Source organism: Callithrix jacchus, chromosome 11 (genome assembly GCF_049354715.1).
Source record: "Callithrix jacchus isolate 240 chromosome 11, calJac240_pri, whole genome shotgun sequence".
Lineage (NCBI taxonomy): Eukaryota > Metazoa > Chordata > Mammalia > Primates > Cebidae > Callithrix > Callithrix jacchus.
The window spans coordinates 69197383-69210425 of NC_133512.1; the positions used below are offsets into that span (position 1 = coordinate 69197383).

The following is a 13043-nucleotide window of genomic DNA, read 5'->3' on the forward strand; positions in this document are numbered from 1 at the left end:
GTATATTTCCTCATAACTCACAGCCTCAGTTTGCTCAGCTGTGAAAAGCTGAAAAAATCTGGCAGGAATATTGTAGTCATTAAGTTAACAAACTAATATTAAGAATAATCCTTGGTGGAGAGTAATTATTGAATAACCCTGATTCTCTTATCCATATTGCCTTAATTCACAGCCTTTCCTTCCCTTTACAAAAATAAAACAGGTAAACAATGTATCCTACTTTGCTTGTTAAATGATTGCCACTGCTTTTTGCTGGCTGCCATAGTTCATGATTTTCTTTAAAAATAAACATTTATGTAGCATTTTTACAGGAGAATATGCTCTAAATTCAGTTGTATTCTTTCTTTCTCTTTCTCGCCTTTTATTTTTGCCTGTTAGCATACAGAAATGCAGCTGAAATTGTTCAGTATGGAGTAAAAAATAACACCACTTTTCTGGAGTGTGCCCCCAAGTCTCCACAGGCATCTATCAAGTGGCTGCTACAGAAAGACAAAGACAGGAGGAAAGAGGTAAGTAAAGCAGCACAGCAGCAATCCATCAGAGCCTCGAAAAGAACATTAAATCACTGTCCCTCGGTGAGGTGCAGATCAAAGGAACAAGGAAAGGCACATGATCATCTTTTAAGTCTTTGGGTTGACAAGCGTCACTTTCCTTAAAATCCTTTGTCCTAAGAATTGATGGATTAATTAGAAATTCTCTCTGCCTGCTCACCTCTGTAACATGGTGATTGAAAGAAGAGCTTGGGCACTAAGACGGTGGTATTGATGTGAGGAAACGTTCATAAAAGAAACAAGATGTGTGCAAATCCAGAAGCCAAGTTTTCACACAACAGCACCTTTGTGTGCTTCACAAGATAAAAGGGGGCTATTTTGAAAAGTTCAATTTTCCTCATCAAGAAACTACACTGAACTATAACCTTCATGACAAGTAGCGTTTTTCTGCTGTGTGGTAATCTGTTTCCATTGCTTTATTATTCATAACTCTTGTGCTTTGGTTAAGTAATATATGGAATCATTGTTTATGGGACTGTTGCCTTTATTTAGTGATTTGGAAAAAGTCTTTAGATTTTCAAATAAAAAGACACATACTGAAACTTTTCATAGATTGGAAAGAGCTGGGGTTTTTTCCTTAATAAGGGAGACATTGTAAAATGACATAGGGTGGTATATTGTAAACAATGAATTTCATAATATTGATGTCATGTTGTCCTGACAAATGAAAAGTTAAAAATATATATGTGTGTATGTAGCCTTAGGGAAGCCTAATATACCACTATTCCTGCATTGTGAAGTCTGATAGAGCCCAGGGGAAAGTGGAGCCTTCTGCATCACTTTATTTTGTATTTTTTATTTAGAAGAACACTCATTCATTGAAACATTAATGTTCTACAGTAAGCTGTAGAACACAGATACTGCATCAGCGTTACTGAAATAAATGTTGGTTTTATATGCAAAAATACTTTCTGACTCTCAGACTTTTCCACCCAAAGATGTTATGAGCTGTTTAGGAAATTGTGTGTCCCTCGTTACTGGAATATTAAACCATAAGCAGATGACTACTTGGAGGAGGTAATTTAATTATGTGGGGGAAAGATGAGTTAGATGGACATCAGAGCCCCATCATTCTTCTAAAGTCTATGATGCTAACAATAGTTTTAGAAATACTTTAATAATGAAAATTAAATTAAATGTGTGTGTGTGTGTGTGTGTGTGTGTGTGTGTACTGGGTAAATGATAAACAGGGATCAACTAATATGTATAATGTAATTTTCTTTTATTCAGTAGAATAATATACTAGTGAATATAACTTCTATGATTTAAAAATATACATATGTTTGGTATATGCCATAGAAATTAATAGTGAAATTTTAAATGGAATATGTTAAGGATTTATTCTCTCATAATATTTCTTAAGTTCCATTTCAGAATGCTCAAGAATATGGAGGCTCAAATATTACTATTTTGACTTTTTTCCAATCTCAATGACATAAGAATGTAATAATTTAATATTGCAATAACATTAACCTTAACACAGGTAGGAAAGTCTGTTTTGTTCAGAATTTAGGCAGAGTACAATTTTACTTATGCTTAAACTATTAATATTTTACTAAATTTATCCTAATCCTTTCTATTTTAAGAAAACATATGCTTCTCAGATATTACTGTGTAAATATTAACCATTTTTTTAAGTAAGACAAATGATAAAAGCTCACAGAGCAAAGGCAAATAGTTCACACTAAGTAGCGTAAAGTCAAAACTGAAAGCCCTCCTCCACTTCAATTCTTATTCCCACTTTTAATATCTATTGAATAATACTAATACTTATGGAATACTTATTCAGTTCTTATTCCCACTGCCCAGAGGAAGGTTACCAAGAGTTATATATTCCTCCAAATATGTTCTATAGTTTTCCTCCCCTCCACACAAACACACAGACCCCACTTCAATATCAATACATATGATTCTACCTTCTATTTCCTGGCTACATAGTATTCCACTGTATAAATATACCTGAGGTGGTTTTTTTTTTTTTAAGCCATTTACTTATTAGGTAATTTCTTGTTTTCCCTTTATCTAAAATACCTGCACACATGGGAGAGTATATATTCTAGATAAATTCCTAAAATAAAATTGCACCAAATATTATATACATATTTAATGGGTTTACCATATTGAACTCAAAATATTTTCCCAATTTTGCACAAATAGGGTAAATTTTTTTCTTTAGTTTCTGAATGTATTTGTACATTATTTGTTTTTGAGGAATACTTAAACTTAGTAAATTTAATTAATGTCAAAATTCTGTTTCCTTCCTTCAAGTGATTCTCTCTTTTCTAGTTCTGTCCTATTATGTCTTTTAGTACTCTACTTGCCTTTTTGTGCTTTTTTGTGCACAAACCAGTTGATCTTTGATTTAGATATTATGAGTAATGTCTGTTTGCACAGAACTTTATCATTTAGGAAAACATATAGCATGCATTATCTAATTTTGATTTTGGTCAAATTTCTTGTTTCTTCAATGAAAGAGTATTCTGGAGTATACATGTCAAAGAACTTCTTACCAATTAGGTTTTTATCTATTAGTTGGCAATACTATAGGTGGAACTGTAAGGAAGGTTTCAGGCATTTAGCTGATACCCAGTAAACAGTCTTTTTTTTCCAGTAAAGCCTATAAAGTAATTAAATATTAATTCATAGCTTTTTAATACCTTTCCTTGTAAAGTAAAATCACATAGAGGACTTAAAGGATGATGACATTCCAGCTAATTTTTAGACATTGTTTATTGTGGGATAATTGGAAAAGGCCCTTGAAAATGTTCAAAATTCTGCCTCTGCTTATGTATTTTTTATTTAGAAGAACATTAATTCATTAAAACAGAAAGATAACATTCACCTTTTAATTGTGGCTTCATGTTTTTGCTAGTGAAGACTAGAACACCAGGATGGAATAGATATTTTAAAGCATCTATGAGTTTGACTTATATATCTTGACTGTGATTCCAGTTTCAAAGGCAACCACAATTTTGTGCTCATATACGGAGAAACTTCTAGCCAGGGTAAAGCACTTTAAGCTTTTTTTGACAATGTGGATAATATCTTTACCCTCTCTTTATTAGATTCAATACTCCTGTGACAATGTGATAAGATCTCCCGTGTGTTTTTTTTTTTAAAAGGCCGTAAAACCAAAATTTTGTGTCCGCTGAGAAGGATGTTAAGCGGTAATCAGTACTTTTCCCCCAAATCTGTGAAAGTTGAGACTATACTGTATATGTTGGTCATAATCTAAGGAAATATAATGTTCAGTTTCAGTAACTTTAACGTCTCTTTCTTTCAGGTTAAGCTGAATGAACGAATCATAGCCACTTCACAGGGACTCCTGATCCGCTCTGTTCAGGGTTCTGACCAAGGACTTTATCACTGCATTGCTACAGAAAATAGTTTCAAGCAGACCATAGCCAAGATCAACTTCAAAGTTTTAGATTCAGAAATGGTGGCTGTTGTGTCAGACAAATGGTCCCCATGGACTTGGGCCAGCTCTGTGAGGGCTTTACCCTTCCACCCAAAGGACATCATGGGAGCCTTCAGCCACTCAGAAATGCAGATGATTAACCAGTACTGCAAAGACACTCGGCAGCAACATCAGCAGGGGGATGAATCACAGAAAATGAGAGGGGACTATGGCAAGTTAAAGGCTCTCATCAATAGCCGGAAAAGTAGAAACAGGAGGAATCAGTTGCCAGAGTCATAATGTTTTCTTATGTGGGTTTTATGCTTCTATTAACAAATGCTCTCTCTTCAATGATCAAATTTTGAGCAAAGAATCTTGTGCTTTAATGATGGGAATTACTGAAAAAGGTGATTAGTCTCTCCTAAAGTGAGTTTTACATGAACTGAAATGAGCATGCATTTTCTTGTATGATAGTGACTAGCACTAGACATGTCATGGTCCTCATGGTGCATATAAATATTTAACTTAACCCAGATTTTATTTATATCTTTATTCACCTTTTCTTCAAAATCGATATGGTGGCTACAAAACTAGAATGTTGCACCCCTCAACTGAATGAGGGCCATATCCCTGTGGTACTCCTTTCCTGCTTTGGGGCTTTAGATTTCTAATTGTCAATGTTTTTATATATGAAGACAAGTTTCAAATTCACAGCTTTTACATAGTAAAAGTCATAAATGCATATGATAGAATGGCTATCAAAAGAAATAGAAAAGAAAAGGAAGAGGCTTCTAAAAGTTGTATAAAAACATGAGTGATTCATAGAGAGAAAATGATGAATTTATATGGTTCCAGTGAAATGTGTTTTTTTTTTTAAGATTGTAAAATGATCTGTTACTGGTATCTGTTATTGACCTTTGTTTCCTTATTCGGGAAGATAAAAATCAATAACCTACCCCATGAAGATATTTGATGGAAGTTATATCAGTGAAGCAGTTTGTTTTTCTTATGTTATCACCTTCCAAAAAAAAGCGCTATCTTTTTTTTTTTGAAAGACATTTAATTTGTTTTAGACTCAAAGAATCTAAGCTTGCACTGTTTAGTTATTATGTTCCTCTTATTTCCTAGTCTGTGTGACAAATTAAATAATATAAGAAGAAAAAAATTTTGAAGTATCAAACTTCTATATGAGGGGTGAAATCAAGAAAACAAAAAAATCAAAGTAGAAACGACTACTTTTTAAAGAGGAATTTATAACAAATGTGGCTAGTTTTCAACTTCAGTCCTCAAATTCAATGATTTATTCTCCCTTTTATTAAAAACAGTCTCAGATGTCATGCTAATATTTAAGTCAACACTGTGTAATTTGTGATCTTTTCAGTGTGATGGCAAGATGCTGGTTATGTCTAGAAAGTAAAAAAGCAATATGAGGAGACATTCTTTCCAAAGGTAATGGTACATATGTTCACTGGTCTCTAAGTGTAAATGTAGTAAGTTTGGTGATGAACAAAATAATTATCACCTAAGTGTGTGTTTGAATAATTTTATTAGAATAATTTCATAATACATTTATTTTCTCCAAATGAAAATTAGATGAAAAAATGTGAAAAAATTATTCATGTTCTTATATATGTTTTTAAAACACTGATTTTACTTTTTAATTTACTTTTTAAGACTTTTTCATGCTTCTAGGTTAAAACAGATATTGTACCACCTACCTAATCCAAATATTGTATAAAAATTTAATTTATACTTAATAATCTATGAAGGTAATTAAAGTAGATTATGGCCTTTTTAAGTTATATAGTATAAAAGTTCAAAAACTAAATTGTCAAAATGAATGTGATCATTAACCAGAATATCAGAATATGATCCATTATTTAAATTGTGGTAAAATATGATAATATATGAGGAGGCCTCAATATGGCAAAAATAGTTAAAATGCATAACATAACACCAAACTTCATTTTTTAAAAAAAACTCTGTTGTTCCAAATATGTATAACTTTAAAGTAATTTCCAAAGTAGTTTATTATAATGGTTTGCCCGATTAAAAGATATAATTAAACTTCATTTCTCCTCTACATGGAAATGTGTCAGTGTAAAGCCAAAATCATCTTCTGTGTTTATGGCCAATCTATTCTGTGTCCAAACTTAAAAGTGAAATTGTTTTAGAGTCACAGTTCCCTTTGTTTCACATAAGCCCAAACTGATAGACAATATGGGTATTTAGATTTATACTATATTTGTGCTATTTAATTCTATTTTCACAATAATTAAATTGTGTATACTTTTATTACTTTTTAAAATGTAGAAATTCTTCATGAACGTAACTCTGCTGAATGTAAAAGAAAACTTTTTTCAAAAATGCTCTTCATGTACACTGTTGGTGGTTGATTGGTTTTATTTTGTGTAGTTTGACAGTTCTCTGACTTAGTATCTTTTCCATTCGTATTGTACATAAAATTTTCTAGAAATACACTCTTTTTCCAAAGTGTACATTTATGAATAGATTTTAGCATGATGAAAATGTCATAATGGTGAATGTTCACTCTGTGTAAGAAAACAAACTAAATGTAGTTGTTACACTAAAGTTTATGGGATATTGATGAAATCATTGGCTTGGCAAAATAAAACATGCTGAATTCCCCAAGGATGTTTCCAGCTTTTATTTTTAATGTAAGGTTAACTTACTTGTTAAGATGATAGAATCTACTGAATTCCTATGAGTTTTAAAGATTTCTTTATCCATTTTTGTGAAGTTAATACATCTACATATTTCAAAATTTAAATTTCAGAAGGATGCACATGTAAAGCTTTCCCAGTACCAGTAGCGCTCATTTGTTCAAGTGCCAACCCAAAAGACATCCAATATCATCACTTTTCTGTGTATACTTTTAAACAAATACATATTTGTTTTTTCCCTAATACTGTATATCCATTTACATCTCTTGATATTTATTCAGAGTATGTTGTGTCTACACTGGAAAAAATATGGTTTAGGGATGCATGGTCTGGAGCCAGATTGCTTGAATTTGAATTCAAGCTAACTGTCTTATTCTTGGAAGGTTTTAAAATTCTCTCTGCCTTCCTTTTCTATACAAGGTTATACCAGTAAAGTATTAGGGCAGAACATTTTGCATGGTAAGTATTCAATAAATGTCTTAACATTGCCTTATTTAGAAGGCATCATTTTGCTAGAACAGGAAGGAATGTTTCAGTTGTGTCCTATGTCAAGTTAAATATCAATGATCTAGGTGGGGAAACTGCAGTCATTGGGTCAGGTATCAACTTACCAGGAAAAATGAGCCTTTAATAAATTAGAGGAAAGAAGCCACAGATATCTACTCAAAGTGCAGTTAATACGTTTGAATGGCAGACCTATTACAGCTTTATTCTACCTCTGGGCTTTCAATCTTTAATGTCAGTGAAAAAAAAGGAAACCACAAAAATTAAAGGTTGTCTTAACTGGTCTTCTGACTTAATGGTTCTGCACTATTCCCTAATTGCTTCAGTATTTCTCATTACCTCCCTTGCTTATAGTTCAACTTAACCTTAGTTTTAAAATGTTTGATGTGTTTCTTATAATTTTAATGTACTGCTGATGATTTATGTCTTTTACCCAAGTGAAAAATTTTTAAGAAAACGATGACTGTTTCCTGCAAGTATTCCGCTAGCTAAAGTCAAGAGAAATATATATTCAACTTGTTTTGCAGCCTGTTAAAAAGCTTTAGTCTAGACAAAAAAAATAAGCAGACTAAGTAAGAAAAAATGTTTAACCAGAGACATCAAGAATTTTATTGAATTCCATGCATGATGACAAAGCTGTAGATTACTGTGGAATTTTTTTTTCTTAAGTGTTTATCCTACTATCCTTTCAGCCAACCACCTTTTGCACCAGAATGCAGGCCCCTCTGCAAAATTAAAACAAACCACAACAAATTGTACTGGCATGCCTGCCAGTTGGTGAAATCCATTGTCAATAAGTTGGTTTTTCCGGAGGGACCTCTGGTATACATTTTAATTTTTATGATTTCATAACAATGTTACCTTCATAGTATACAGGTATTGAGAGTTGGAAGAACTAGCTGCAAGATTTTTTTTTTTAAATGCCATCTTCATTCTTAGGACTCTAATGTATTTGTCTATTCACCTCATAAAATACTACTTTCCACATAGTTTAAATTGTGTATTTCTCAGGGCTATTATGTTGCCATGCTTGAGTGTTACTTACATAAAGTGCTATTAAAGAATGACATTACAACAAACACAGTGAAACTGTTTATGTGAGGTTACCTCTCAACCTCAAGTGCAAAACCTGGGTGAAGTTCTATTTCTTTAGTGGTTTTTTTTTCCTCTAAATATTCACAGAAAAGTCACCCAAATATTTTCTGAGATCATAAACATAATTATTTTTGCAAGGTAAAATGCATATGTGATAGAAGAATTATGAAAAAAGTTATTCCTGTTTTTCTCTAGATATTTTTCAATATACAAATTATCCTTGGCTCATAAGATAAAAAACACTTTGGAGGCCAAGGCAGGTGGATCACCTGAGGTCGGGAGTTCAAAACCAGCCTGACCAACATGGTGAAACCCGTCTTTAAAAAAAATAAAAATAAAAAAAATAAAGAATTTCTCAGTTTCTTAGGACTTCTCAAAAGAAGAGAAATAAGTTATATGTTTTCACTTTTTCCTTTATTACTGATTCTGGGGATAAAGCATACTCATCTTCACTTCTCTGACAAATCATGAATAGTCTAACAGAGAAATTAGACCTGTAAATTACCTTCTTTTGAGTTGATGTGAACTGGAATTGTTGCAAGCTCTGGTTCTATATTGACAATCAGCTTGTCTCATGAATAGGAAAATCAGACCACAGAAAACAATAAAATGGAGATGCTACCCAAGCCACACCAGCCTGGCACGTTCAGCAGAATCCCGGTGCTGTTTTTATATACACGTGTGTGTGTGTATGTATAGATTACATACCCACAAATTCACAACCCAGCCATATTCAATGTATTCATTATTCCAAATGAGCCTCAATTTCTGCTTCAGGATCCCATTCCAGCTTCTCCACTTATAAATGATATAACCTGGAAAAGTTATTTAATCCCTCTTGATGAATTGTCGCTTACTCTAAAATTGGAATTATAACAATATCTACCCCATGTAGTAGTTATGTTTTGAGAATAAAATAATGTATGTGGAGTTCTTCCAGCATATGCTATTATTTTTCAATCAGGGGAGCAAAACCATTTCCTTCATTTGAGCATTTGTCTCTTTTTAATCAGATTGCATCTACATAGTTCGATTGATGTTTCATGTCATTTATCCATACTGGCATCTATGATAACATCAGTTTTTCTATTTAACTTTGCCACCAGTTCATGAAGGTCTTCTATGCTGTCTTTTGTTCCTGGTGCAAAGTCTGTTCAGGGCAAGTGAGCTTTCCAGTACGTCCAAACAGGCTTTAAAGGAATGGGAATTTTTCTGCTATTCCTCCACCATTTCTGGGAGACAATTTGAGCTTCTTCAAGGCAAAAAAAAAGTGTTTGCCCCTCAGAGATCTTGTACCTAATCAGGACGCAAACCCAGAAGTGAGGTAGAAACATAGAACCCACAAATCCCTGTATGCTTACCATCCACCTCCGCCAACTCACCTTCATTGCCTTGGTTCTCTGGAGCAAGGATTATCCATTAAATATCACCCATGAGCTTGAGCAGTAGATTTCAGACTTTGTCACTCAACTACTTCAAAGAGAATTTTAAAAGTTAGCCACTAAATCATGTTTAAATTAAAAACTTTCTTATTATATGTTTAAGTAGTTGAAAAGCATATAACTTTCAGGATAAAGTCAATTTCTAACTTTTAAAATAACATAGTTACATCTCTTTTTAAATGACCAAAATGAAATCAAAATATTACAGGAATTTTGTACCCAACATCATATTTTAAAATAAAGAATTCCAATTTTAACCATTTTTTAGCAGCCAGAAATTTTATATTATTTCTCTTTTTTCTTATTCACATTTTTATTCTACATGCTTCAAAAATTTTTTATCCTGATATAGAAAATCTTATATTTTAAGGTCTTTTATTGATTACTATCACACATACGTGCAATGAAAATATATATATTTAATTTTTATTTAAGAATGTGAGCCAGGCTCAGTGGCTCACTCCTGTAATCCCAGCACTTTGGGAAGCAGAGGCAGTTGGATCATGAGGTAAGGAGTTCGAGACCAGCCTGGACAACATGGTGAAACCCCATCTCTACTAAAAAAAATAAATAAATACAAGAATTAGCCAGGTGTCGTGGCAGGCACCTGTAATCTCAGCTACTTGGGAGGCTGAGGCAGGAGAATCACTTGAAGCTGTGAGGTGGAGGTCGCAGTTAGCTGTGATCGTACCACTGCACTGTAGCCTGGGTAACAGACTAGACTCCATCTCAAAACAAAACAAAACAAAACAAAACAAAACGGTGGTTCAAATACTGAAATAACTTTTGAAGGCTATATCTCACAGCATCATCATCAAATGTTACTTTATTTATTTTTTTTTTTTTAATTTTTTATTGGATTTTAGGTTTTGGGGTACATGAGCAGAGGAGCATGCAAGACAGTTGCGTAGGTACACACATGGCAGTGTGCTTTGCTTTTCTTCTCCCCTTCACCCACCTTTGGCATTTCTCCCCAGGCTATCCCTCCCCACCTCCCCCTCCCACTGGCCCTCCCCTTTTCCCCCCAAGAGACCCCAGCGTTTAGTACTCCCCTTTCTGTGTCCATGTGTTCTTATTTTTCATCACCCACCTATGAGTGAGGATATGGGGTGTTTCAAAATGTGGCACATATACACCATGGAATATTATGCAGCAATCAGAAATGATGAGTTTGTGTCATTTGTAGGGACATGGATGAATCTGGAAAACATCATCCTCAGCAAACTGACACAAGAACAGAAAATGTTACTTTATTTTAATCATTGAACTGACAATATGATTAGTTTCTCTTATAATTTTATTCAAAGTAAAGATTTGAATATCATCATCATTCTTCTCAGTACTTGTACCAATATCTCCAGCTGTGCCTTTGTTGGGTTCTCTGGCTCAATGAGGCCATCTCCTTGGTTTTTCCAGGGTAACCCTTTCTTCTACTTATACAGACTCCCAGCAGCCACTTGCTAACTGAGTTACCTTGGGAAAGTTACTTAACCTCTCTGTGCCTGCTGGGGTCCTAAACTGAAAAATTGGGATAATAATATTATTCCCTTCATATGGTTGTTGTGAGGGTAAAATTATATTTATAAATGTTTCTAACATTCCTGCCACATGATTAAGATATTATTATTAGTTTCATGCTTTACAAAGCCCCTCAGCTCATCCAGAAGTTCCCGTGACCATTTGCTCTCTTTATTATTGTTCCTATTTCCTTATCCCCCTGGCACTGGCAGGCAGATGATCTGATCATTGTTATCAGGACATGAACCTTGCAGGTCTTACTTTTTTTTTTTCCAAACCAAAATCAGGCCCTTGACTCACTCCTTCCACAAGCTGAATTCCTTCTCCATCTGCCTAGGAACCTTGGAGTGACTACCTGGAGCTTAGACTTATTCATCCGGGATGTCAGCCGTCATCCAACACATTAGGAGCCTGGCTTTTCCTAAGACTCCTCGATACCCCATACCATGGCCTCCTGTCAGTTCTATCCTGGCCGCTCCTCAGGCATGATCAAGCATGTCGAAGCCATACTGGTAGAAATGCTAGCCACTGTGCTGTGCACCTCTCATCTGCAGCAGTCACGGCACCATCACAAATTCCATCATTCTCATCAAAGCCATTTACTGAGCATTTCTATGTAAAAACGCATGCAATACATAATATCTTCCTTCACGGATCTTCTGAAGCATATGCTCTTAATCTATTTTACAAATGAGGGTTGGAAGCCTTTGGAGACTTTCCCAGAATTTAACAACTTCCTAAAGGCCAAAAAACATGAAAAGCAAAGAGTCTGTCTACAAACTTTATGCATCTTCCATACTTCATTATCAGGAGCCCCCTCAGGAACATCCATTAGGAAAATCAGATCATTTGGACAAATTCTATTTCAGCAGCCTTTGAAACAGGATTTCTAGGACTCTAGGTAACATCCAGCTCAGGCCAGGAAGTCAGAACACCTTGCTTTGGTTGCTTTCTTAGTACTTCGTAGTTTTACAAGCCTGAGATCATTATCATAATATCAATCTCATGGGACTGTCAAGACTAATTGAGATAATCCATGTAAAGTGCTTAAAACTTTCCTGACATAACATAAATATCAGATAAATGTTGGGTGTGTTTATTACCATGCCTCTGATTTTGGAAATACCATTTATTCATGATTTCATCAGATATTCATTTAGCATTTCCTATACTCCTGGCAGTATTTCAGTCACTGAGGTCGTAACAGGGAACAAAGTGAAGTCCTTACTGTTGTGAGGTCCCCTTTCTAGAGAAGAAAATAAAGAAGTGAGAAATAAAAATAAAAGCCTAAACCCTGCAACTGACTAAACAGACCATCTCTTGACTTAGGGGACCCCAGAGTAACCTTGAAAATGAAATGCTCAGTCGTGATGGGATGGGGGTGTTAGGACCCTCCCTCACTAACTATGATTGGCCTTTCTTCCCTAAGGCCTAAACAGCAGCCAACAGCCAACCCTTGTAAATGACTCCACCTTTGATATCAACCAACTACCTGATGCTGTCTCTCTTTTGTTTTGCCTAAGAGGCCACAGTCACCGTATGGTTCTGGTGGGTCAACAGAGCATGCACAGTAAGGGATTTTGTGTCCTCTGCTTCATACTTTGATGTCAGAGGGCCAAAAATTCCACCCTTACATCACCATTTTTTATGAACATGGAGGAGCAGGAAGCTCAATTGCACATGCTCTCCTTTCTCCTCCATGTATTCGTGGCTCCTTCCATGGCTTATTGAATATGTATATTTGGCCACCTTACTTGGCTTACATTCCTTTTTTTCTTTCCAACTGTTATTTAGGGGGTACAAGTGCAGATGTGTTATATGACTAAATTGTGTGCTGTGGAGATTTGCTGTA

The 13043-nt window shown here is 34.6% G+C and overlaps 1 protein-coding gene across 1 annotated transcript in view; it reads left to right on the forward strand.

The window, feature by feature from the left end:
• Positions 1 to 6600, forward strand: part of SEMA3C (semaphorin 3C) — a 177981-nt gene extending 171381 nt beyond the window's left edge. The window contains exons 17-18 of the mRNA XM_002751658.5: positions 379 to 509; positions 3835 to 6600. Of these exons, the coding sequence (XP_002751704.1) occupies positions 379 to 509; positions 3835 to 4248 (545 nt within the window). The 3' untranslated portion in view covers positions 4249 to 6600. The remainder of the gene's footprint in view (positions 1 to 378; positions 510 to 3834) is intronic.
• The last annotated feature ends 6443 nt before the right edge of the window (positions 6601 to 13043 follow it).